Raw genomic sequence first — 23,411 nt, forward strand, 5'->3', positions numbered from 1 at the left:
GTAAACCATCGTGACCCCAACTGAAACGAAGTGCAGAAGCACAGAACTCTGCGACACGCGTACACAGATGCACAAAAAATACACGGATACACAACTGAACACGTACTAGACAGATCGCGCGCATGCGTTCGATGTCGCCCACAGGACATTGCATTCTTACTTGCCTAAACTAACGAGTGCTGTGTGTTTGCACCTGCATCTGCATCCGCGTCTACATCCGCGGTTGTGGGATCCAGGAGTTAGTTCCTTGAATTATCCTTGGGTATATTCCTACTCCAAGGAACCTGCCGTCCTCTCGCTCGGTGTGCCTCGGCGAACTCCTAAGCTCTCTCCTCCCTCATTGGGTTTTTATCGTCCCCGCGTATTACGAAATCGGTTAAGCGACATGTTCACCCAGTCGCGCGGGCTCCCAAGTTGTCGGTAACCGCGAATCGTTTGTGGTTGACCAATGTCGGAGATTCCTACTTCTAGTCCCTAATAATCTCCCTCTTTCATAGGTGATCTTCAAGCCACTTACGGCCGTTGGGAGGAACATGTCGGACCCTACAGCAGTAAAATAGACGGGCACCAGCGATGCGGGTTTGAGTAAGCGGGGGATTGCGGGCGGGAGCTCGCCTGCTTGGGTTATCGGAAATTTTCTTCTCCTCTTCCTATATCCTGCGATTTGCCGGCTAGGAAAAAAGATTTAGGCGAGTTGTCTCGGGTCAAGACTTGACATGACATGACAATTCCAGCTCGTGAACTGCGAGCGCGTTGCCGCGTGATCCCTGTCTTAATGACGAAATCATGCACACCTAGCCATAGTGTCGGGTGTGAGGATGCAGATGCAGGCGCAAGACGGAGGCCCCAGGGGGGCTTGGCTCGTAGACATGTATATTTTAGTAGTTGTTCGTACCTGGTACAAAGGCCTAAGCCCCAGTCGAACCAGGCGTTTAGGCTGATGAGATAGCCGATATGTAAGACTCGAGCCGAAGGCCTCGTAGGGGTTCATCCTATGTTTGAGTGCCACATGAATGGTGGCGATATTAAGACATGCAAGTCTTACCGAGTTCGCTGTCCGTCTGAACGCTTATCCGTCTCCGCGTTTATCTTCCGATGATGGAACGAACCCCTTCCCTTTGGGCGGACGTAATGCAGGTATCCGGCATCCCATCTCCGTGGTATGCGCGATAAACCCTGCACTGTGATGATACCAGGGACATGGAAGCAGAAATCTAACGACGGGTGTTGACAATGGCAATTTTCTGGGAAAAGGCTAAGGACACCACGAAACATCTTGTCTCACGCGGACATATAATCTCGTGTTCCCCAACTTTGGTAAATAGAACGTCGAGAATGTTTGTGGCAGGCGTCTGCTCGCTTCTTCTGGCGAAGGGGTTATGTCGTGTGAGGGTTGTACAGCGATCTGGTGGCCCTGGTGGTCCGATGCGGCGGAGGACGACAGTAAAACGTCCTGTAACTCCAGTTACCTCTCACGGTATAGCATTAAAACAACTAACTCCCATCCGGCACGATCGTGGCAAAGCGATAAATAAGACGAAAACCCACGCAAAGGAACAATCTGCACTTAATGAAAGGGGATCGCGCTAACGCCGTGGAACTTTGCAACTTCGCAGATGATGCACCTATACCTGTACTATTTCGTTGCCTCTCCTAAAACGGATGGCATGATTATCCACTAAAACGATGGCACCTAACGCCGTATCATGACATGCAATGCTAGACAAACAAAAAGATCAAGGAAGAAAATATGACTACAAGCGAGACTGAATCGGTGGGAAATTGCTCTCCTGTGGCCATTGGACTTCGGGCCAGATATGACGGATGGCTTCCCAGATGTGACTACAGAAATACCCTAGTTAGCTAGACGAAAGACACAGGGGATATGGTTTAAGCGGAAGCGAGCATAGTAAATCCATACCTGACGAAGATGATGTTCAATCCATCCCTTACTTCTGAAGGGACCTCTCTTGCGTCTTTCTCGTTCTGCGCTGGCAAGAGGACCGTCTTCACACCAGCTCGGTAAGCACCAATTAGCTTCTCCTTGATTCCGCCAACTCTCTTAACGTGACCAGAAAGCTGGAATTCTCCCTATCCTAGGCGTTAGTATCCTCGCAATAGATGGCATAATCTTCGCTTGACTTACTGTCATAGCCATTGTAGGAGGGACTGGCCGTCCGGAAAGAAGTGAGATGAGAGCAATGGCCTGGGCCATTCCACTTGATGGACCATCCTTGGGGATAGACCCGGAAGGGCAATGAACGTGTAGACTGCGCTTCATCATGATGTTTTCCGTAGGATCCTGGGTCAATCCCAACTCGTAGGCGTGATTGCGGACCCAACTCCTTGCAACCTTGACACTTTCTTTAAGGACGTCACCAAGGTTTCCTGTAAGTTCGACACTGCCATCACCAGGCATATCAAGAACCTCAATGAAAAGGATGCCGCCGTTTCCCCCAGAACTGTAAGCAACTAGACCAGTCACAATACCCGGCTGGGTGGTTTTCTCGGCTATCTCGTCTTCAAACTTCTCAATACCTAGAATAGACTCGAGGTCCTCCACTGTAACATCTGCTCGATATGTCTCCGGCTGACCACGGTCGTTGGCCTCCACAAACTCGACAGCCTTCGCACGGCAGACGGAGCCGATTTCACGCTCGAGATTACGTACTCCTGATTCGCGAGTGTATGACTCAATGATCTTTGAGATCACCTCTTCGCTGAAACGGACTTGATCTTCCGAGAGCCCGTTCACCCTGATTTGCTTGGGCACAAGATGTCGCATTGCGATGTGTCGCTTCTCAAGAGTGGTATAACCGGAGAACTCTAAGGTTTCCATACGATCTAGCAATGGACCTGGGATCGTATCGAGACTGTTGGCAGTGGCAATAAAGAGAACTCTACTTAGATCGATTGGGGTGTTGATGTAGTGATCGTGGAATGCGTGATTCTGCTCGGGGTCGAGTACCTCGAGCATAGCAGCAGACGGGTCGCCGTTGTGGTTGGACATGCCCAGCTTGTCTATCTCATCCAGCAAGAAGACGGGGTTCGCTACACCCACTTTCCTCAGACCCTGCACAATTAAGCCAGGCATCGCGGCCACATAGGTACGCCGATGACCTCGTATTTCTGCTTCGTCTCTAACACCTCCAAGTGAAATACGGTGGAATTTGCGACCGAGCGCAGTGGCGATGGACCTAGCTATGCTAGTCTTGCCAACACCAGGCGGTCCGACTAAGAGTAAAATGGGGGCTTTCTCGGCTCGTCGCTTATTCCTCAACATCTGTACTTTAAGACCACTAGCCTTTATTTTCTCCTCCAATTCGGGGTCAATGGCAGCATCTTCTTTCGAGTTCTCTTTACTAGACTCCAGGTCGGCGGTCTCCTGCTCAGCTTGCTTGATTTGCTGGTTCACTGCGTCATTCGCTGATTGCATCAACCTAACAATAGTGAGGTAAGACAGTAGACGCTTTTTTACCTTCTCGATTCCGTAGTGGTCGTTATCCAGCTGCTTCCTCGCACTTTCCAAGGTGCCGACACTAATCGGATCATCTGTGACAGTAGACCACGGTACCTCGGCCAACGTTTCGAGGTACGTCCTGACAACCTGATACTCGGCTTGCGCAGGCATCATCTGTTTCAATCGTTTGAATTCTCGTTCGGCGACCTTAGCAGCTTCCGGCGGGAGCTTAGCATCCTCAATCTTCTTCTCGAGATCTTGCAAGTCATCCGCATCATGTTGGTCACCTGGTCCGCCAAACATGTTAAACGGTGATCCACCACCAAGGCCAAGACCAGGCGGAGGAACCTTGACACCTGGCGGTGCTTTTATACTTCGTTTGTTGCTGGGTACTCTAGTCGTATCCTCGGGATCGATTTGGACGGGCACCGATGTGCTGGTGACGGTAGTAACCTTAATATTACCCTTCAGATCATCCACTTGGCGCTCCAAAATCTCAATAACTTTTTGCATACGCTCCGCAACATCGACAGCAGCAAGGACCTGCAGCTTCTCCTCGTAAGAAGCGTCGAGTATGTTCATCATAAAGTCGGCCAGCGAACCTCCCTCATTGGGGGTCTTCTTGACAATGAACTGTTCAAGTCTTCGCGATAGAAGAGGATTTAATCCTCCAGTACCACTTGATAGAAGGAACGCTGATACACGAAGGTAGGCCACTAATTCCCTTGATAGTCGCTTTAAGGTACCGAATAACTCTTGAAAGGAAGGCCTCTGAAGTTCTGCAGGGCTGGCCTGATCATTATTCGGGATCACCCGTGCTTCGAAGAAAGGACGTTCTTGGGTAACCTTCTCAAGAGAAACTCGCGTGACTCCTTGTACAAGCAAGTTGAACTCAGCTCCGTTCTGACCCTGGATCGCATTGATCTTCCCCGAAACTCCGTATGCAAACAACTGATCCTTCCTAATGTTATTCTTATTTACATTCAGAGACTCGGTGTATTGGCCGGAGTTTTCGTCTAAGAGTAGTTGGCCGCGACGGCTTAATAGCGGCGAGTTTAAGGGTACGCATACGACAGGGATTTGGTCGACTCGTCGCGAAGCTCTAGAAGCGCGGGTATAGACGTTGGAAAGTAGTGCAGGTATATCGGAACGACTGGCGGGAACTGGTATCCTTATGACGGCGCCAGGAAAGAGGACGTTTTTGTTCCCAAGGGGAATCACAGGCATCACCGCCGATTGCGCCATGTTGATATGTTTCCCCTTTGGGTTTGCGCGCGATTGGTCGGGGGATGGATGCGCTTAAAAGGTCTAGAGGCTGAGGGTCGTATTGGTGTTACGTTGAAGAAAGAAACAGATTGAATGGTAAAGGGTATGTCGGTTCGTAGAATAGATAGATATTAAGTCGAGATACGTGGACGATGTATGGAGGATGAATGGGAAAGAAGGTGTTGATGTCAGTGAGAATGGTCGAAATCTACTTGCCGAATACACTTTAAAGTTACCCCATGCATGCGCGCTACGTGGGTGCTGTAGGTTACGTAGCAGTAATAGCTCGGGTCGCAGTACAGCGGAGCTTAGCTGTTTAGGTACCTAAGTTCAGGGGTGTTGGTGCCGTTCCTTCCAGAAGCTACGAAATTCCTCTTGCCGAGGCTCATGTGGGAATTGTGCCAACGACCCGGAACTCTTGACCCGGCATCAAAACCGAGTACTCCACTTCACAAGATGCAATGCAATTAGTATTGTGATAACCTCGCTTTGATTGATCATTGCCGTGTTAGAAAATTAGTCGGTCTGATTTTACGAAGTCACATATTGGATCACATATTATTGATGTGACCGATGCATCTCTATGTACCTATAGTGGGCCTACTACGAAACCTTAAGTGAGAGCCAATGTTAAAGTTCCAGTGGTCTCAGATACCTGGGCAGCTGCCACGCGCCCTAGCACACCAGCCACAGCGGGTGTCCTTCAGCGGTTATTACCCCGCGATTTAGTGCTTCCATTTTAAGAATCAATTAAAAAGTCCTAACTTTAGTCGCGTAACCCAAATTCTTGACGCGTCTCATCCCATCCGGACCCCTAAACCATAACCACTACAAACACTTCCTTTCTCTTCTACCACGAGAATAATCAATGATATAATGGCTTGTATGACCCCTTAATACTCCTATCCCCATGTAACGCCGTGCATCGCGTGCTAACATGAGAACTACGCAGCCTACGGCGGCTACTCACGAACAACCTACGGCGCGACCGGCGGCGGCGACGGCGGCGGGTTCATGGGTGGTTCGCAAAGCGGTAGTCAATCCGCCAAACCCGTAAGCGAAGAATCCCTCCGTCCCGTAACCGTAAAGCAAATCATCGACGCAGAGCAAGCCTTCGGCAGCGACGGCACCTTCCGAATCGACGGCGCGGACGTGGCGCAAGTCACCTTCGTGGGTATGGTGCGACAGATCAGCCCGCAGACGACCAATATCACGTACCGACTAGACGACGGCACAGGCATTGTCGAGGTTAAGCAGTGGTTAGACCCGGATAAGCAGGAACAGGATGGCGATTCCAAAAGCGCGGCGTTTCGCGAGGAGCAGTACGTTCGCGTCTGGGGCCGTTTGAAGAGTTTTGGGAATAAACGACATGTGGGCGCCCACGTCATTAAGCCCGTCACCGATTTCAATGAGGTCAATTACCACTTGCTAGAAGCAACTTACGTCCACCTATTCTTCACGCGAGGCGGGGTAGCGACTGGTGGCGGTGGCGGTGGCGGAGACGGAAACGCGGCTGAGGATGACAGCATGTTCGTGGAGAATAACGATGCCGCGTTCCTGCGAGGTGCTTCGGCGCGTGCGAAGAAGATGTACAACTACCTCAACCAATCTAAGAGCAACGAGGGTACAAATCTGCACGTCATAGCCAAAGATACCGGCATGACTGTTCAGGACGTTATGGCCGCCGCTGAGGAGCTGCTCGGTAACGGCAAGATCTATACTACTCTCGACGACGAGACATTCGCCATTCTAGAAGGTTTCTAGGGGCATATACGTTTCGCTATACGAAGTAAAAATACACGCTTGCTACTCGCTAGCACGGAGCCGTTGTTACTTGTCACGTCTTGGCGTTGATGGGATGATAAATATCAGGCACAGGATGGGAACTACGAGGATTTCACACTCAAGAATGGGACATACGAGTAAAATGAATGGCCTGAATCGGGGCTATCTACCTAGATACGGAATGATTGACTAATGATACCTAAAATGAGCACCCGTAATTCATAACGAACGCCCCTAACTTCTTCGAGGAGTGATTCGTAACGTCTCAAACCAAGATACAACCAGACGAGTCCTAAGAGACATGCGGCTGCAGTAAAGCATCATCACAAGTCATATAGGCCCCGCGGTGTTAAAAAGAGGGATGTCCTAACCAAGTAATGATGTAAAGAGGAGAAACGAGCGTGAAGAAGTATAACCAGAGCTAGCTAGCCCGTAAGTATCCTGTTGAAGTGATAGCAGTAGAGCGATAAGCAAGCAACAACCAAAATTCAACCAAAATGAGAGCAAAGGTAAGGAAAGCAGAAAGACGAGCCATTCTGGCTTTTCAACCATATCGAGCAATTTCAAATCGCAAAAAGCAATCTTGTCATCGCTCACCAGCTCATCTTCCTCGCTTTCTTCATCTTCATCATCAGCAATAACATCGCAGCAAAATCAAATGACATCAACATCAACACCAGCAAAAAAAAAAAAAAAAAACGACAGTCAGCAGCACACATCCACAAAAGCATCTCATCAGTCAATCAATCAATCAAAGTCGATCCTTACATCTTCTTGAACCCGGCAGAAGCACCGCCGTGGAGCTTGATGGGGATCGACTTGGGCAGCTTCTGGGGCTCACGGACCATGCAGGTCAAGCGGACGGGGGACTTGCTGTCGGCGCCGAGGTAGACGTCCTTCTTGATCTCGAACCCGAACTTCTTGTAGTACGAGTTGTTCTTCAGCGAGCTCGACTCGAGGTACATGGCTCGGCCCTCGGCATCGGCCTAGGTAGATTCAGTATATGTAAATGCGTAGTTAGGTTATGAGGGACTGTGGAGCTAGAGGTGGGTGAGGTTGTATCATGAAAAGGGATTGGTTAGGTCCCCTGATATCATTCACTCCCCCCTATCCCACATGTCGCTCACGTGAGGATACATATGTAGCTACGTACCTTAGCAGCCATTTGATCAATGAGCTTCCTCGCGTAGCCCCTACGCTGGCCGGCTGGCTTGGTGCCCAGGTAGACCAGGTAGTAGCAGTCGTTATCCCTATCGCCCATGATCTCTTGCTTCGTGTTGTGGAGCACCGGCATAAGCTCCTGGTAGTAGCGCCTGCGGCCCTCGGCGGACAGTTGATAGTAGAGTCTCCACATACCACTGCGGATGGTGGTCAACCAGTCATCCATTTCTTGACCCGGCGGCATCCTATATCTCGGGAAAAAAGAAATCAAATGTTAGTAGACAGCTTTGTAATATTTCAGGGAGCGGTTCATATAGGTTGGTTCTGTATGTCTATGTGTTAACCAAGTTAAGCCCCGGGAAAATAGCAAAACCCGAGGTGAGGGCCACGTAGTATCCCGTATGTTCGTATACATCTCGTCCGTAAATATACGTAGCCCGGCGCCCTAGTTTATCTCTTTTTCCCGGGCGGCTCCTCTTGATGTGGGTGGGCGGGTATTGGTGATGGTAGGCAGGCAGGCAAACTCACCAGAGCGCCACGCCCTCGTAATCCGGCCCGATGGTGGTCACGATGCCCCTGTAGCAGTGGGCGGCGACGATGTAATTGAAGATATCGACGTGGAGTCTCCACTTAGTTTCGTCGTCGCAACCGACCATGTCGTCCGAATCGAGGAGGTACTGTGCCAGTTCATCAGTAGCAAAGGCCTGCGCTAGAGACAGCGCTGCTTCTTTGTACTCCGATATCCCTATAGCACGGACTTGGCCCTCCCATTGTCGGGGAATGAGAGAACGCTTCTTCAGCTCAACAAGGGAAACACTGTTGCTTACGTGCTCCATGTTGGGTGGCTTTCTACTCAGACCTTTTTGTCGCTACGAACAAAGCAAGCCATGTTAGTCATGACGTTTCTCATAGTTGGATAGGGAAATAACAAGTAGATGAGAGGTAGATCAGTTCTTAGTACTGAGTGGGTAGGACCACTCACTTTAATAATTATTACTATTTGATATATCTTGTATACTATCTCCAGTGTGGACTCTAGATAATTGAGTTCTGGAGATAGGCATAAATCTCGCGGGATGAGCTAGGCAATTGAGACTCGTGCGAAGGTCAACAGACATCAATGTTGGTTGACGAGGGTGACGTTCTTAGAAAGTGAGGTGTGTTGAATGGGATTCAGACAACAAGCGACGTCACGGGGGAAAGAAGATGAAGAACCCCAGAGTCTGGCAGTTGATGAAATTGTGTTGTGGTTGAAGCGATAATGTGCAGTTGGTAGCAAGAAAATAGATGCTGTTGTATTTGCGTAAGTAACTTAACTAACGATACTAATCCCGTAAGAAGGGATAGTTTGTTATAGTAAGTGTAAGAATGGATGTGTGTATAGCTGGTGTTGTGTCTTGTCTGCTTAACCTCGAAAGTGACTTGTTGCAACCAAGTATCTTTTCTTAGGTTGAGTGAAGAAGAAGCGAAAGGAAGAAAGGTTTAGCGTTCTGAGAGGTCTGGGGGGGACCCTTAAAAAATGGCAAGCCCTGGTGTACAAAGCACAGTGTAGAATTATTCGGGTGAGGCGAAGAGCCAAGGGAGCGTTGCGTGGGATGAAATGCAGAGAGCCTGAATAGTAGATGGTAAGCTGAGGGAGCCTCAGAGAGGCACGGCACGGCAGAAGCAGCCAACCATCTAGTAGGGATCGATATGTATGACACTATACCATACTATCGATCCTGTCTAAAGCCGTCTATCCCTATCCATGCCCCTCGTGGACTACTACGTACTACGTAGCAATAGAGAGACAAGAGGGACGAAGGTCTCATATCGGTGGTGTTGATTGGTTCATTGGTTGGCTCGGTACGAAGCGGATAACGGCAACGGCCGTCTGGGCACTATATTTTTACTATATTCTGCTTCTTGGTTTCGCAGTCGTCGCAGTCACAGTGCGTCCGACCCAAGACCCAACAACTTGGAATTTCGAGTTGCCAGGTTTGACTGCATACATTGTGTGCCAGTCTCGTGCACAAGAGGTGGTGTGCGGAGGAGGGGTTGGAGGGTAGCCTATTGGTATGTGGTGAAGGTCCCGTACAGGTGTGTGGGTTGGGCGTAGGTATGATGTGTGTAGCTCTAAGTCTGTGCTCGTGTTTGTGTTCGGTATAAGTGGTGTACTATGTAAGTGTGGTGTAAGTCCTGGTCAGTCTTGGTCAGTCCTTGTTGTCCAAAGGTGGGGGATGAGCTTGGTTATTGGATTGAATATGCCCCCCGTATCGCTCTCGTCTTTTCGTCAATTTCTAACTTCTGGCTGTTAATAATACCTCGTTCTAAACGGGTGCAATGCTAGCTGTAGTGCCTACCGATCCTACCTTATCACATACGCAATCTCTCCACTAGAAGCTTGCTTTTTCCCATTCCCTAGGAGCACTGGCTGCAGCTTACTTACACTGTCACCTGACAATTTCGCTTTAACGACATCGGTCTGCCTAAGGATTAGCAGTTCCCAGTTCCAGTTCGGAGACCCGGATCTGCTATCTATGTACTCACACATACATTACACAACTTACATTATTTGATCATCCCTTTCCCTTCACTTACCACTGGATGTTGCGCTTGAGGCGGGCGGGTGGACAGTCAGCCAACCAACCAACCTGCCAGCCCAATCCTTCGACCCGGCCACCATAAGCCCCGTAAACCCTTCTCGGTCAGGCATTACTGTTTCATTGCAGGGTTGCCCCGGACCGGGCGTGGGGTTGCGGTCCTTAGTAGTTTATTCCCCGGAAGAAGTAACCGCAAGCTTGGGCTGGAATCTAACAACCACAAACCATTTCAATCGGATATGTCTGTGTTTCTGTTTCTGAATCATCGCCCAGTTACACACGCATTTTAATTCTTATCTGTTCAGATCCGGACCGGTCGGATTGCTTGTGGTCCGGGTATATGGATAGGCAGGCTAAGTACGTATTGGTTGGCAATGATTGGATGTAGTAATTCGTGAGCTTGCATTGTTGAAACGAAGCAAACTAGCGCTGTGATGATCGTCTACCTTGTGAAGGCGTAAGGAATATGTATGTCTCTCGAAATATGCAGTGCAAGCCGCCAATGGTATAAGTGGTAGGTATACTGTTTTTATCCCCTCTTTTTGCATTTTCTCTTCAAATAATAAGAAAGAAAAGATACCTTTCCCCTCCTCTAATATATTTAGTCCCAAATTTACATACGTCTAATCCCTTGTTCGTTGCTGTACTTCTCAAGGCCAGAGTCTAGATTCTCCCACCATTCAAAGAGCATCGATTCGCAAATGAGCTTAAACCACGGTGTGAATTTTAGTGTCGGGTCTTTAAAGAGAGCTTTGAGCTCGTCAGCGGTAACGTATTTCGTGTCGCGTACTTCGTTAGGATTGACATTTAGGTCGACATTCGCTTTGATGAATAGAATATAGTCAACTGTTCGCAATAATCAGCACTTTCGCCACATCGCCTGATTTTATGAGGTTTGCGCTTACTCTCATGCTCGCCCCATTTACCATCGCTAGGCGCCTTGTAATGAATTCGCGTTAAGAAGTGGAAGTCTTCAATTGGAACTTGTTCCTTCTTAATGCCTAGTTCGTGGTCAAGTTTTCGCTGCGCCGCGTTCTTGACACCTGCGATCGAGTCGGGCAAGTTGGAACCGGTCTCGGTCGGGATACCCAAGGGGTGCGAGCAGCATGTGTTTGTCCACATATCGGGGAAGGTAATCTTCTCAGTGGCGCGCTGCTGAAGAAGCAATCGGTTTTGGTCGTCAAATAGGAAGCAGGAAAAAGCTCGGTGTAGTAACCCCTTGTCGATGTTGGTCATCAGATGGCCTATCAAAGTCAGACATGACTCTATTCGTCGCGCTCGAATCTCTACGTACAGAGCTTTTTGCTCGCGGTTCCAATTGGGTTGTCATCGTTATCTAGAACGATACAGACCTCGTCCATAAGACGAATTTGCTCGGCATCGTGACCTTCGAGTTCGGCGGAACTGGTGTCGATGTCGGGAAACAGGCGAAGGAGAGTTTCCGCCGTCGGGATGGTTTGTGTTACCGTTGTGGTAGTAGACATTGTGACTAGACTAATTGGCTAGGCTGAATGACTGACTACGCTGTCCTTGTGTAATGGATATAAGTATCGAATCTTAATGTTTGTATTTGTTCTACTAGAAAAGGGAGAGGGGCAAATAAGGCGGGACGGATTGATAAATCAGCCTGATAAAATCGGCGGGCCGCTAAGGTTCCAACTAAGGTTCCAATTCAAAGTTTCGATAACGATACCCGAGTAATTCTGGACCCTGTCCCTTTCTTTTCTGTCCCTCCTGTTCAGTGGGGGCAGGGGGGGAAGGAATTTAGGGGTCGTAGTACTAGTGACGCACGGACCATCTGGCGATTTATATTTAATTAAATCAATTCACGACCGACCATTCATTTCCTATCGATAGCGGATTAGCCTCACTTATAGGTGCAAGATCCATGTTGAAATCCAATCAATCTACCATTTTAATTTATATAAGGTTGGAAGATACAGATTTGTTCGGATACTGTGCATGCTATTATCCCTACAAGCCAGGGAACCAGCCAAGAAGTATCGCCTATCACCAATGTCGTCAATGTCACCAATACCTAGGTATCCTTCTTTGTATCACCGTATTACTTGAATATTGCATAGGTGGCCGGCTGATAAGTCGTCGCTCATGTCACCCCCAATAAATGATTCGGTGTGAGATCGGAGACATATGTTCGACTCAGCATATACCCGTAGTGTATACACCATGAAGAAATCGCGCAGTATGACAGCTTACACTGTTGTTCAAAACCGAATACAAACATTATCATCGTCTGACCAACTCTCATAACAATCCCATAATATTCGTTAACCAGCTGCATTCCGGTTTTCCGCGTCCCGAGCTGACTGTTCCCAGTCCGAGATGTATGTGTACCAATATTCCACCGCGCCGACCCTACCGTTCATAACCGTTAGCAACATTCCCGTGCGATTGCCCGTGAGGGGTTTCTAGAAGATTCGGGCCTAACTTACAAGGCGAGCCCAATAGTAGTTCCTAACCATAGACCGGTAAGTTTCCAATCCAGTGCGAATGCAGTTGCGAATGAGATCGGCAACGCAATTAGATAGTAGATCGACAAGTTTGCGTAACCTCCAAAAGACTGCTTTCCGATGCCACGAAGCAATCCATGGGCCACTGCAGCCATCGCGTCGAAAACCTGCATGACCGCAACAAGCGGCATAACTTTCGCCACAATCGCGATCACCTCTTCGTCTTGTGTGAAGAGGAGAGGGAGTTGGTAGCGGAGACTAGACAATAAAACCAGGTTAAACAATCCAATAATACATCCTGCCCAGAACGCCTAGAATATTGTTAGCTGTTACTTCGGAAGTTAGTAAATAGCGCTTCACTTACAACTTTGGCTGACGTCTTGGCAGCATTTATTAATCTCGCCCCTATTAAATTGGCAACCCGTGTAGACGCAGCAATAGACACGGGGAAGGGAATCATAAAAGTCGTTGACGTCAATGTAACGAGAATGCTCTGAGCCGCCAGGTACGACGTTCCGAACTGACTCGTAACCAATGTGAGGATTTCAAAAGCAAGCCACTCGGCCATAACCATCACCATTCCCGGTAACGCCAATCGAATCATAGGACCCCAGTTTGTAAGAGCACGCGGTGTGAAACCTCCCCAGCATTGTGATCCGTCCACAAATAGCACATACGAGAGCAATAGTATAGGCATCAATGTTTGCGTTATAGCGACGGAAATGGGGGCACCGATGAAGCCCCATCCTACATGCCAAACCAGAAACCAATTGATAAATATGTTCAAAGGGGCGGCAATTAACAAGACGTAAGTCGTCGCAATGAATAGGCCCTGCGACTGGACGAATCGCTTGCCTGCCTCAAATGCAGCGAAACCTGGTATACCTGCGATGATAACTTTTAGGTAAAGACCCGCAAATTCGGCGGACAACGGATCGGGGACAATGTGAAGCAGTATATCCTTGGCAAAGAAAAACAGTACAGCGACTGGTATGACAAGCGTCCACAAGAAATACGTCATTCGTTGGAGTTGCAAGCCAACTAGATGCTTGTGTCCCGAGCCATAGGCTTGTGCGCAGAGTGTGTCCAGACTTGTGGCTAGGCCTTGCATCGGAGCGTAGCACAAGATATTTGCTGTCATGGTAGCCACTATGTTCAATTAGTAAAGAACCAGAACCGGCGAGGTAGCTTCTCTAACTTACAGCTAACGGCGCCTAGTTCTACCTTTCCTATCCGTCCGACGGCGAATATACTAGCAATATTAATACTATATTGCAATAAGAATGTTAAGATAAGAGACCGGGAGTAGATCGTAATTGTCTTCGTTTCTCTCTGCCACGTAGTCTCTATTATTCCCGAGGCTACGGCGGCGTCCCATTGTTCATTCAAGTGTTCATGAGGCGAGTCTGGTGATTCAGTGCTACCGGGGAGTAGAGGCGAGGTCTCCGATGGCTGAACCGTGATCCTTGGAACTTCCTCATCCTCTGGCGCTCTAGGTACCTTGGTACTAAACAAGGCCTTGTAGAGTCTCGTCAAAACCCTAGGTTTCTTTTCTGGAGCGTGCTTCGGCGGAAGTATGTGATTATCCCTTAACAAGCTGCGTTCAGCATCGCGGGACTGTTTCTTCTCAACCTTCGTGAGAATGGGACCGTTCACTTGATCGGTTACTAAGCTTGGCCGCCTGTAACCAAAAGCCACACCAGTAGGTCGTTGGTACAACACTGGCCCACTTTCGGATCCAGACCCGGAACCAGACTCATCGTCGTCATCGAACACATCCTCGGCTGCTTCATCTTCGGAGCATTCGGCGATGTCCCTCGCTAATATCTCTTGCGCTATAGGTGAGGCGGATCTGAAGGATGAAGCAATATCCAGCCCCTTTTTCTTATGCGGAATTGGTGTCGAACTAGACATTGTCGCGGTCCTATATATAACTTTAAAATATGAAATTCCCTGGTTACACACTTGATAGAAAAAGATAACAGGTTCGGTGGTAATGCGAATATATAAGCAGCAAGAGCAAAGTTCAAGCCTTCAAGCCATAGGACTCATAAACTTTGAGATTATCAAACCTCTAAGAATAGAGGATTTAGTTGATGTCAAAGAGATATCATTATTAAGTTAGACTAAGAGAGGCGATAGACCATTAGAAAGTCGATTACACTAGGAGATCATTCACCTTGAATTTCTTAAAACAGGCTGACAAGAGCTCCAGTCTTTACCTAGGTACCTTAGGTAACGATCCAATTTTGCAGGCGGTCGAAACCTGCGGTAACCGACTGGGGATACGCCCCGCTTCCGCTTTTTTCTGGCCGTCACCGGAGTTTACCATCGTGAGTCGCCGCCATTTGTCTCGTCTCGGCCTAGCCTTACATACCGTACATATAGATAGGAACTACATACCTAAGTAGGTAACAATTCGAGTGAGATAGAAGATCGGCGATAGACGTGATAGAACGTGCATGTATATTGGATAATAGTTGAGATAGTTCAAGTCAGTGTAAGATAAAGCGGGGGAATATGTACCTAGGTAAGTTTCAATTCGCAGTTTCAATCCCGAGATTATGTCTCTCCACTCCTATTGGCTCGTGCCACATTCCAACCCGACCTCTCCGATTTAACCTCTAAGCTATTACGACATTTTAGTACGACGCGAACACGCAAAGAAAAGCAAGATACTGCATGTTTATCATAACTTTAAATATGATAGAGTATTGCTGTCTTATGTAATCAATTGTATTGTTATACAATTTTTGGTGGTTAAGAATTGAATAGTTCTCAAGTATAACATAAAAAATGCCAACAGCTCAAACTGACCCGGAGGACAATCCAGCATCATCAAATTCATGCTGCGGCACTCTTCCATTTCCAGAACTGAGACAGCCAGTAGTGGTAGGGGATTCGGCATCCATCGCCACCTCCACCAACGTTTTCTGGTCATGGCCCGTCCTCGGGCCGCTTCTCGTTGAAAATGAAAGTTCCGACGCACGCGATCACTGCGCAAACGAACGAAGTGAGTTATCATTTTCTTATTGCATTATACCGCCACATCAAGCCCGAAAGACAACCTCCAACTCCTTGCAAATACGAAAACAAGAAAAGAGAATGAAGAAAAAAAAGAAGAGAAAAAGGGGCAAGAAAATGAGACAAATGAGCTAACAGATTCCCAGCCTTCCTCTCCTACCTCCGGCTCTCCGTCTACATGGCTGTTGTCGCTATAGCCATTGTATTATCCTTTCATCTCAAGACGCAGCCCTCTGATCTGGAATTGCGCATGGCCCAGCCTCTTGGCATTATCTTCTGGCTACTATCTCTATCCTGTTTAGTGCTTGGATTCGGCAACTATATAAGTTCGTCTTCCTCCCTTCGACAGTGAAACACAGACGCGCAACTAACCTTAGTGTAGAAACTTTGGATAAGTATAGTAGAAAAGTGGCTATAGTTCAGACGGGCTGGAGAACACAATCGGTAAGTACTTTCGCGCAGTCCGCCTCTTATGTAGATCCTCAATTGACAGAATATGAAGGTCATGTCGCTTATAGCATTATCCATCGTTGGTACATGCGTGATTCTACTGGTAATAGAGAAAATGCAAGCCGATGAATGATCACAATATTTTCGATTTCAACGTCGCGCTCACGAAGCTGATTTGGACGTCATAATATGTACATGGTCTCATTCAATAAATTTGATGATATATATACGACGTATCCCGACCCGGATGCGCCAAACTCCACCATTAAAGACCGGTTTCCCCCAGTTTCACGACCGCAATGACCCCAAGGTTTATCGAAGCTTATTATAGTTAGGGTTATTCGAGCTTTCAATCCGTCAAGCAGAACAGATCTTGTGTCGAAAAGCTCTCCCTCTGCTTCTGGTCATCCTCGGATTCCGTACAGCTACCGACCTTTTGTTTGAACTCCGCTGAATACTTCTCAGAGAAGGCGGTTAACTCTTCGAAATCCACCGGTTGACCATCCCATGACACTATCGGTAGATCGCCAAACGGTCGGAGGTTCCCATTGTTGGGAAGGCTATCAAGAAGAGACACTGGGGCCAGAGGTATCTCCACGCCTGCCCGTATCTTCTGCCTAACGTTTTCTATTTCCTCTTCGCTGGCATCGTCCGCCAATACTGTCCTCGAATTTTCTCGAGTCGCATATTCCTCAGGCATATGATTAAGTTCGCTATGAACCGTCGCCAGGTTCTCAGCGGTATCCTTGCCCGGATACAACATCCAATAGCCACGCGCTCTCGCTAATCTTAAGGCGTGTTCCAGCCAAGATGGATATTGCGTACTAACGACCTTTTCCGAGAGAAGTGCCGGGGAGGGCTCTAATTCTTGCTTGGCCTCTAATGATCTGGAGACGAAATCGTGGAGCTCCATCCACTTTTCGCCTAGAAAAAGGACTGCGTTGCTGCTGGGTGCTTGCCACAGGAATGAGGTAGAAATTTCATCGCCATCCGTGTCGTCGGGATCACTGCTCCTGAGAAGCGATGGTAGGGATAATGCCTCTTCCCCATCTAGCAATTGGAGTGGTTGTTCAAGACTGATACCAAATAGCCGACGATCCCAATGTCGGTATGTGGAAAGTGCGGAGTATCTGTATTCTAAAAGCGCATATTTAAGGTCTGCACAAGTTAATTCACAAACACGACCGACAAGTTATGAAGAGGGCACTGCTTACAATGGAAGAAATCCGGTGATAGTTCTACTTGTGGGGAAAGTACTAATATGTGTGAGTGCGCCGGCTGAGCTGGCCAAAACGACTCAAGAAAACGGGCGGAGCTATCCTCTTCGCCCATTTTCTGATGAGGGATACGATGCCGGAGGGAGAGAAGATGCGCATTAGTTGGATTACTGATGTGGGCGGGCGGCCACGTAAATGTTTCGAGGAAATATTTAGTTGGAGGATCAATATCACGAGGGAGCTCAATGGTGAGATGGGGGATGGAGCTGGAAGTGTAGTCTGCAGCACTGAGAGATCTGAGGAGTCTAATCAAGCTCCCCGAAGCTCCTGGTACTGCATGAATAAGGATATCAATGTGATTTTTATTCCACACTTGAACATTTGGTTAGTAAAATTGGTCGTAATTAAGAAACGAACTATCTTACTGTGCAGCGCCTGGCTGTCTAGCTTTGTTAGCCACTCAAGCCTCTTCGCGGGCCTATATGGTAGTTCAATTAACGTGTTCTTCTTCACCTCCGAATGCTGCCGTGCAGCTCGAAGGAAGAATGGTTCTTCATCGTTTGAGCCATCGACTAAAATAGCTTGAGGGTGCATATAGTTGTAAATATGATCTGATAGACATAAGCGATTGGATCCACCACGCGAGGGATATATAAATACGCACGAAATGCACGAAACACGGCATTTTCCATTCGATCATCTGTTGATATTGGCGCATAGTCGGGACGCGCATCTTATAATAATGTCAGCACCCACTTGTGTCGCCTTGTTTGTCTTGACCGCGTACCGTGGAATATAATTTGGCAGGACTCGTCAATGCCATTGACTTTTCGCAACTCCCGTATGTCGATATCGCTCCGACTCATCAAGGCAAAATGCACATAATTCTTCAATTCGCTTCCCATCTGGCACGCGATCGGTAATAGCGTCGCCGCGCTCCTCAAACTAGATGCTGTAAAGAGGACGTTCCTATTGACCATCATATTTCCCCGCGTGCCGCTAATACCATGTAACGACGGAGCCAAGTCTAGGAACCTAACGGGTCCATTGAAGGAGTGTTCTGGTATCTTCGACGACTTCCCACGTTGTTTCGACGGGGCGGGTTGCGGTCGCTCGAACGAGGGGCGTCTAGGAATGTTCGCGGCGAGATCGGGATACGAATAACTAGGTCGGCGCATCTGCGTATTGGGTCCGAGAACCGGTATATTCTTCACGAAGAGATATAAAAGCAAAACTACACCTAGCACAACACCTATACGTTTAATCGATCGTCGCGGAGGGACTCGAGCAGGATGCCAATTTGGCTGTCGCAAGCCGGTGGCGGCGCCATTCTTAAAGGACTTGTGGTCGTCATTCTTCTTGCCCAGCTCCTCGTCACTTAGAAAAAAGCCTCGCATCTTCCCCCATGTAGACATCCAATATCAGAGCTCCAGCACGGGCCTTAACAGTGGGCGAAGTGGATAGAAACGAGCAAGGTAGAGAGGGTCGAGGATGTATCACAGCGCGGTGGTCGGAACGGATGGAGACTTTGAAAGCTGCATCTCAAAACTGAGATTGGTATTAAACAAAAGCTTCGTGGAGGGAATCGTAGCTATTTGATTTAGGTGTATAAAGGTAGTAAGTTTAATAAGGTCGGATCGAGTTGAATCGAGGTCCCACTACGGAAGTTTGGGGCTGAGTGGACGATGAAGCTCTGGAAGCGACGATCCAGATGTTAATACGCGGCTCGAGCTCGGGTCACCACTTCCCTATATATACATGTATTAAGCAAGTCGTCACAGGGAAGTAATATGTTACTGTTCGTAAGGCAGGTACAAGAAAACGTGTTATGTTGCATGGGTAGGTGCTTCCCCGAATCAATCAAATGGAGCAGATGCGCCGCATTTCATAGCACGCGATGACGGTACCCAGTACCTATTAGCTAGTACCTACCTTTAGACCAACGCTAAAATAAGGGTAGTTTTCCTTGGGTAACAAATGATTATGTTGTAATTGGATGGTGAAAAAGTGCTGAAAATCTTAAAAATTTTCAGGAAAGTATCGAATATTAATTAAGATTATAGACACTCCAATTAAAGATATTCTTTATTTATTCTGGCTTAATATATAGTAAAATCTTATTAACTGTTTACTTTGAAGCTGTTAAGAGAAAAGTTCATAAATTTCGAAGCTATTTTGGCCAGATGCTTAGGTCCTACAAGCGGAGTCTTAATATGCGACAGGGTGGGTAGATCGACCCCACCAAAGCCTCTAGAGCACAGTGGTGGGGTACATTAAGCCTTATTATTTTAGGTACAGTTACAGTACACAAATCGTTACAAAATTTTTATATCGGAAGGCTAAGAACGAATCTTGAATCTTCAAACACATATTAGTGAGAATTCGTCTCATTCATTTATCAGCATATTGAGATTGAAATTCATATGCTGGAATCTGAATATTTGCTAATCTAGGATATTGCGCTACTTCAAATTTTATTCGATCGTTAATTTTTCACCATGGGCAAATCTCGCCGGAACAGAGCCAAGGGCGGCAAGCGCACCGATCCGATTGCCAAACCAGCAAAGCCACCCTCAGACCCGGAGTTAGCTGCGATAAGAGAAAAGAGCATCTTGCCCGTCATTAAGGACCTCCAAAGCTCTGAGCCAAAATCTCGAGCCTCTGCCGCAGCAGCTATCGCCAACATAATACACGACACAAAATGCCGAAAATTACTTCTACGAGAAAAGGTTGTTCATATTCTTCTCGACGAGACTCTGACTGATGCCAGTTTGGAGAGTCGGGCTGCTGGATGGGAAATTCTCCGTGTCCTCACAGATGAGGAAGAGGTTGATTTTTGTGTGCATTTATACCGAATCGACGTCCTAACTGCTATTCAGCATGCTTGTGAGAAGGTGAACACAAATTCATATTCACGTTTTCATACCCATTGCCCATAACTCATCGTGTTTTTAGGTAACGAATACTATTACGTCTAGAAATCCTGCCTTCAGCAAAACCACAAAAGCTGAGCAGAGTTTTAATTGGAGTATTGCAGAATCACTATCAGTCATACTATCAGCCGTAGCTGTGGCCCAGGATGAAGCCCTGGAAGCTGCGGTGCGAAATGAGCAAATAGTTCGATTTCTCTTCACACTCATAACCGATAATTCCACGACTGCGCCAACTTTAAGTAGTGCCTTGTCGTGTATGATCACACTGTCTGAGGACAACAAGCATTTTGCGGAAATTATTCTTGCCGATAATGCCACTAAGGTTTACAAGCAACTTATCACGTTCAAGAATGGCGATGACTATAAGTCGGTCCTGGCTTGCGCTGTATTGCATAACGTCTTTGCTGTAGCGCAATGGAATGACAACACCCCTGGAAAAGATGGTGCCTGCGATGCAGTTCTCGTTCCCTCGCTTTCTCGAGCTCTCGAAAATACCCAACCTAAGGGAAACGCGACAAACGGCGATAACTCAACAAACTCGGCAGAGATTTTGCAATTAGCTCTGGAGACCTTAGCATCTATTGGTACGATGCTTCAAGAGACCTTGATAAAAGGTAGCCGCTCAAGGGAAAGAGGGCGAAAAGACCACGACAAAGATGATGCTATGGATGCGGATGACGACGAACAGCTTTCCGATGAGGATTTAGCTGGAGAGGATGATGAGATGAATCAAGATGAAATAGAGGCGGACCTAGAGATGGTCACTGGTGACGATCACGGCGATGAGGTCGAGGGTGTCGATGATCTCCCCACCTTAAGGGAGCTTATGCAGACGGCAATCCCGCAGATCACGAAACTCTTCCAGTCTGCCGGAAACGACGAGATTTCAGAGATGATTCGCACACACAGTCTAACATCCCTGAACAATATTTCCTGGTCCGTGAGTTGCATCGATTTTAGCGATGGGTCGAGTGCGGAGATACTGCGAGCTTGGACTCCGGTAGCGCAGACAATTTGGAGCCGGGTAGTAGCTCCGATATTATCGAGCGACACATCCGACGTTGATTTGGCGAGAATAGTAACCAGTCTTGCGTGGGCCCTTTCGAGAACATTGCATAGAGGGACAACTCTAAGCGGAGAGGAGCATAAGAAATTCATATCACTCTACCACGCATCGAAGACCCTTAACTCCGAGGAAGAAGATCCGTTGCAGAACCTGGGGGTTAAATGTATCGGAGTTTTGGGACAATATGCGCTTGCGGCACCGATTGCCTTGAATCGAGAAATCGGTGTCTTCCTCATCACGATCGTGAAAGGATTGCCCGAGACACCTGCTGCTGATGTCGTGGAAGCTTTAAACCAGCTATTCGACATCTATGGCGATGAGAGTAAGGAGTGGGATAAGGAGATCTTTTGGAAGGATAACTTCTTACAGCATTTCGAAGAAGTTGCACCGAAAGTGAAGGCTATGGTGAAAACGATTGACAAGAGAAAGTTTGCGGAATTGCGCGTGCGTGCTGAAGAGGCGTACTTGAATCTTTCCAGATTCATCCAATACAAGCAGAAACACAAACCGTAAATAGAATAAGGGAGGTCTAGAGAGCTACGATCTTAATTGATATGAAGATAGGAAGGCACACATATCTACGATATGAGGATGGGATTCCTGGATGGAATTGTGGCTGTCGAATTCGGCGGCAAGAGCGGTTCTCCCTGCTGCCTTGCTACGTTGGAGCTCTGCTGCATGCAGTCATCACGAACTGTGGAAATGCACAGGAGCACATGCAGACTCACCTCGATATTTTGCCCTTGCTGATATACAAGGACACGGATAACAGGCCAGAATGGAGGACCTCGACCGCGTTGGTAACGACAAACTCGGGTATTAATGTCACTAAGGGAGTTAGGCTCATAGATTTTTCGATCTATCAATTGAACTCACGTCGTAGCCCATAGTGTAGTCGTTCCATCACTCATCATTCGTCTTCTGGAATTATAGGTAATTTGACGAGCCACGCGGTTCCCTGTGTGTAAGCAAATTTCCATCGCCTCCAGCCGCCCTTATGTTACTGTGCCCTGTAATAGCGATAAAAAATAATAATAAAAAGTAATTCAAATCCCTCGCTCTCTTAACCGATCGGCTTCAACTTCTTCTTTTTCTTCTTGTCGTCGCCGGACTTGGACTTCTGGAACTGACGCCAGCTATCGATGCGCTGGTCACGGGTGCTTTCCCAGTCTTGTTCGTGCTGTCTCTTGCGCTTGCGCTCCTCGACCTCCTGGTCGGCTCGACGTTGCTCGCGGCCTTCCTCCTGCATCTGGGCCTTCACCTGGCGTTTACGTCGCATTTCGTTGTCGATAAGAACCTCGCGGGTCTTGTCGCGCCATTCTTTGGCAAATTTCTCTGTTTTCAGCTCCGGGCTGTCAACCGTCCACTTGTTCTCCCGAATCAAGAGCATGCGCGCATCTGCGATAGCCTCGTCTAATCGTTCTCGGTGTTTCTCGTCCATCAATTCGGTTTGCGCCTTCTTCAGTCGGTCGAAGGCCTCAGGAGCCTGTGGGTTCTTCGTTTTATCAGGATGGATGAGTAGCGACTTCTTGCGGTACGTTATCTTAATGTCGGATTCGGGGACACCCGGGTTTAGATCTAGAACCGCATACCTGTGATGAAGTCAGAACTGGAGCCTTCTTAAAGGAGAATTGGAACGGTAAAACTTACGCATCTAATCGGAAAGCCTTCAAGATACGATCGATCTCGGCATCCTACGCCGAATTGTGTTAGTATACGGATCATAACCGAGGATCGGACTTCAGCTTGCCTTATCGAACTCCTTAGATTCTGCCTCGAGCGCGTCAAGCGCATCCTTATCCTCAACAACATTCTCTTCTTTAGACGCCATCTTGAAAGCTCAAGTATGACGAATAAGAATGTGACAAGGGGAATTGAAGTCACCGAGGACTGGAGAGAGTGTATGATGTATGGAATGGAAGATGATCGGGGGGGCGAGATAACGAGATGCGATAGGAAGTAGATTGGGGGTGTACCTAAGTACTTCCAAGGCCTG

The 23,411-nt window shown here is 47.8% G+C and overlaps 9 protein-coding genes across 9 annotated transcripts; 3 read left to right on the plus strand and 6 right to left on the minus strand.

Annotated features, from left to right (window-relative positions):
- Positions 1–1,672: 1,672 nt before the first annotated feature.
- F4822DRAFT_315980 (Lon protease-like protein 2, peroxisomal) lies at positions 1,673–4,934 on the minus strand. Its single transcript, XM_051455394.1, has 3 exons — positions 2,147–4,934; positions 1,922–2,091; positions 1,673–1,842 (listed from the first exon to the last, which is right to left on the minus strand). The coding sequence occupies exons 1-3, from the start codon at positions 4,703–4,705 to the stop codon at positions 1,755–1,757; spliced, it is 2,817 nt and encodes a 938-aa protein (XP_051312192.1). The 5' UTR covers positions 4,706–4,934; the 3' UTR covers positions 1,673–1,754.
- Positions 4,935–4,962: 28 nt separating this feature from the next.
- Positions 4,963–6,933, plus strand: F4822DRAFT_410034 (replication protein A, subunit RPA32). Its single transcript, XM_051458711.1, has 2 exons — positions 4,963–5,609; positions 5,679–6,933. The coding sequence occupies exons 1-2, from the start codon at positions 5,603–5,605 to the stop codon at positions 6,488–6,490; spliced, it is 819 nt and encodes a 272-aa protein (XP_051312193.1). The 5' UTR covers positions 4,963–5,602; the 3' UTR covers positions 6,491–6,933.
- Positions 6,934–7,275: 342 nt separating this feature from the next.
- On the minus strand, positions 7,276–8,508 carry F4822DRAFT_431290 (uncharacterized protein; the record flags this gene model as incomplete). The annotated part of the gene is made up of 3 exons (XM_051461458.1): positions 7,276–7,497; positions 7,665–7,917; positions 8,201–8,508. The coding sequence occupies 3 exons, from the start codon at positions 8,506–8,508 to the stop codon at positions 7,276–7,278; spliced, it is 783 nt and encodes a 260-aa protein (XP_051312194.1).
- Positions 8,509–10,536: 2,028 nt separating this feature from the next.
- F4822DRAFT_316132 (Isopentenyldiphosphate isomerase) lies at positions 10,537–12,091 on the minus strand. Its single transcript, XM_051455396.1, has 3 exons — positions 11,549–12,091; positions 11,160–11,498; positions 10,537–11,100 (listed from the first exon to the last, which is right to left on the minus strand). The coding sequence occupies exons 1-3, from the start codon at positions 11,736–11,738 to the stop codon at positions 10,868–10,870; spliced, it is 762 nt and encodes a 253-aa protein (XP_051312195.1). The 5' UTR covers positions 11,739–12,091; the 3' UTR covers positions 10,537–10,867.
- Positions 12,092–12,125: 34 nt separating this feature from the next.
- F4822DRAFT_410039 (multidrug and toxin extrusion protein) lies at positions 12,126–15,226 on the minus strand. Its single transcript, XM_051458712.1, has 4 exons — positions 13,928–15,226; positions 13,090–13,874; positions 12,708–13,036; positions 12,126–12,630 (listed from the first exon to the last, which is right to left on the minus strand). Exons 1-4 carry the CDS (start codon positions 14,637–14,639, stop codon positions 12,543–12,545), a joined length of 1,914 nt encoding a protein of 637 aa, XP_051312196.1. The 5' UTR covers positions 14,640–15,226; the 3' UTR covers positions 12,126–12,542.
- A 153-nt stretch (positions 15,227–15,379) lies between these two features.
- On the plus strand, positions 15,380–16,440 carry F4822DRAFT_316216 (uncharacterized protein). The gene is made up of 4 exons (XM_051455398.1): positions 15,380–15,738; positions 15,896–16,075; positions 16,132–16,193; positions 16,252–16,440. The coding sequence occupies exons 1-4, from the start codon at positions 15,522–15,524 to the stop codon at positions 16,330–16,332; spliced, it is 540 nt and encodes a 179-aa protein (XP_051312197.1). The 5' UTR covers positions 15,380–15,521; the 3' UTR covers positions 16,333–16,440.
- F4822DRAFT_316228 (uncharacterized protein) lies at positions 16,439–19,289 on the minus strand. Its single transcript, XM_051455399.1, has 5 exons — positions 18,204–19,289; positions 18,081–18,149; positions 17,842–18,027; positions 17,414–17,788; positions 16,439–17,357 (listed from the first exon to the last, which is right to left on the minus strand). Exons 1-5 carry the CDS (start codon positions 18,829–18,831, stop codon positions 16,549–16,551), a joined length of 2,067 nt encoding a protein of 688 aa, XP_051312198.1. The 5' UTR covers positions 18,832–19,289; the 3' UTR covers positions 16,439–16,548.
- Positions 19,290–19,748: 459 nt separating this feature from the next.
- Positions 19,749–22,243, plus strand: F4822DRAFT_316300 (uncharacterized protein). Its single transcript, XM_051455401.1, has 2 exons — positions 19,749–20,310; positions 20,372–22,243. Exons 1-2 carry the CDS (start codon positions 19,915–19,917, stop codon positions 21,926–21,928), a joined length of 1,953 nt encoding a protein of 650 aa, XP_051312199.1. The 5' UTR covers positions 19,749–19,914; the 3' UTR covers positions 21,929–22,243.
- Positions 22,204–23,347, minus strand: F4822DRAFT_316282 (DnaJ-domain-containing protein). The gene is made up of 3 exons (XM_051455400.1): positions 23,166–23,347; positions 23,066–23,109; positions 22,204–23,007 (listed from the first exon to the last, which is right to left on the minus strand). The coding sequence occupies exons 1-3, from the start codon at positions 23,244–23,246 to the stop codon at positions 22,479–22,481; spliced, it is 654 nt and encodes a 217-aa protein (XP_051312200.1). The 5' UTR covers positions 23,247–23,347; the 3' UTR covers positions 22,204–22,478.
- Between the last annotated feature and the right edge of the window lie 64 nt (positions 23,348–23,411).

Source organism: Hypoxylon trugodes (genome assembly GCF_022578975.1).
Source record: "Hypoxylon trugodes strain CBS 135444 unplaced genomic scaffold F4822scaffold_7, whole genome shotgun sequence".
In the NCBI taxonomy this organism is placed as follows: Eukaryota; Fungi; Ascomycota; class Sordariomycetes; order Xylariales; family Hypoxylaceae; genus Hypoxylon; species Hypoxylon trugodes.

What these genes read in the sequence shown, in the direction of transcription:
- F4822DRAFT_315980 (XM_051455394.1), bottom strand. Translation starts at nt 4,705, where the DNA reads ATGGCGCAATCGGCGGTGATGCCTGTGATTCCCCTTGGGAACAAAAAC. An exon ending in CTCCTACAATGGCTATGACA is followed by an intron (nt 2,092 to 2,146) that starts GTAAGTCAAGCG and finishes CGCCTAGGATAG; the next exon opens with GGAGAATTCCAGCTTTCTGG. An exon ending in TTGAACATCATCTTCGTCAG is followed by an intron (nt 1,843 to 1,921) that starts GTATGGATTTAC and finishes GTATTTCTGTAG; the next exon opens with TCACATCTGGGAAGCCATCC.
- F4822DRAFT_316132 (XM_051455396.1), bottom strand. Translation starts at nt 11,738, where the DNA reads ATGTCTACTACCACAACGGTAACACAAACCATCCCGACGGCGGAAACT. An exon ending in AACCGCGAGCAAAAAGCTCT is followed by an intron (nt 11,499 to 11,548) that starts GTACGTAGAGAT and finishes TGACTTTGATAG; the next exon opens with GCCATCTGATGACCAACATC. An exon ending in TAAATGGGGCGAGCATGAGA is followed by an intron (nt 11,101 to 11,159) that starts GTAAGCGCAAAC and finishes TATTGCGAACAG; the next exon opens with TTGACTATATTCTATTCATC.
- F4822DRAFT_410039 (XM_051458712.1), bottom strand. Translation starts at nt 14,639, where the DNA reads ATGTCTAGTTCGACACCAATTCCGCATAAGAAAAAGGGGCTGGATATT. An exon ending in CCAAGACGTCAGCCAAAGTT is followed by an intron (nt 13,037 to 13,089) that starts GTAAGTGAAGCG and finishes ACAATATTCTAG; the next exon opens with GCGTTCTGGGCAGGATGTAT. An exon ending in ACTACTATTGGGCTCGCCTT is followed by an intron (nt 12,631 to 12,707) that starts GTAAGTTAGGCC and finishes TATGAACGGTAG; the next exon opens with GGTCGGCGCGGTGGAATATT.
- F4822DRAFT_316216 (XM_051455398.1), top strand. Translation starts at nt 15,522, where the DNA reads ATGCCAACAGCTCAAACTGACCCGGAGGACAATCCAGCATCATCAAAT. An exon ending in TCACTGCGCAAACGAACGAA is followed by an intron (nt 15,739 to 15,895) that starts GTGAGTTATCAT and finishes ACAGATTCCCAG; the next exon opens with CCTTCCTCTCCTACCTCCGG. An exon ending in CGGGCTGGAGAACACAATCG is followed by an intron (nt 16,194 to 16,251) that starts GTAAGTACTTTC and finishes CAGAATATGAAG; the next exon opens with GTCATGTCGCTTATAGCATT.
- F4822DRAFT_316228 (XM_051455399.1), bottom strand. Translation starts at nt 18,831, where the DNA reads ATGTCTACATGGGGGAAGATGCGAGGCTTTTTTCTAAGTGACGAGGAG. An exon ending in CTGCCAAATTATATTCCACG is followed by an intron (nt 18,150 to 18,203) that starts GTACGCGGTCAA and finishes CATTATTATAAG; the next exon opens with ATGCGCGTCCCGACTATGCG. An exon ending in TGCCGTGTTTCGTGCATTTC is followed by an intron (nt 18,028 to 18,080) that starts GTGCGTATTTAT and finishes TATGTCTATCAG; the next exon opens with ATCATATTTACAACTATATG.
- F4822DRAFT_316300 (XM_051455401.1), top strand. Translation starts at nt 19,915, where the DNA reads ATGGGCAAATCTCGCCGGAACAGAGCCAAGGGCGGCAAGCGCACCGAT. An exon ending in TTCAGCATGCTTGTGAGAAG is followed by an intron (nt 20,311 to 20,371) that starts GTGAACACAAAT and finishes TCGTGTTTTTAG; the next exon opens with GTAACGAATACTATTACGTC.
- F4822DRAFT_316282 (XM_051455400.1), bottom strand. Translation starts at nt 23,246, where the DNA reads ATGGCGTCTAAAGAAGAGAATGTTGTTGAGGATAAGGATGCGCTTGAC. An exon ending in AATCTAAGGAGTTCGATAAG is followed by an intron (nt 23,110 to 23,165) that starts GCAAGCTGAAGT and finishes AATTCGGCGTAG; the next exon opens with GATGCCGAGATCGATCGTAT. An exon ending in AAGGCTTTCCGATTAGATGC is followed by an intron (nt 23,008 to 23,065) that starts GTAAGTTTTACC and finishes ACTTCATCACAG; the next exon opens with GTATGCGGTTCTAGATCTAA.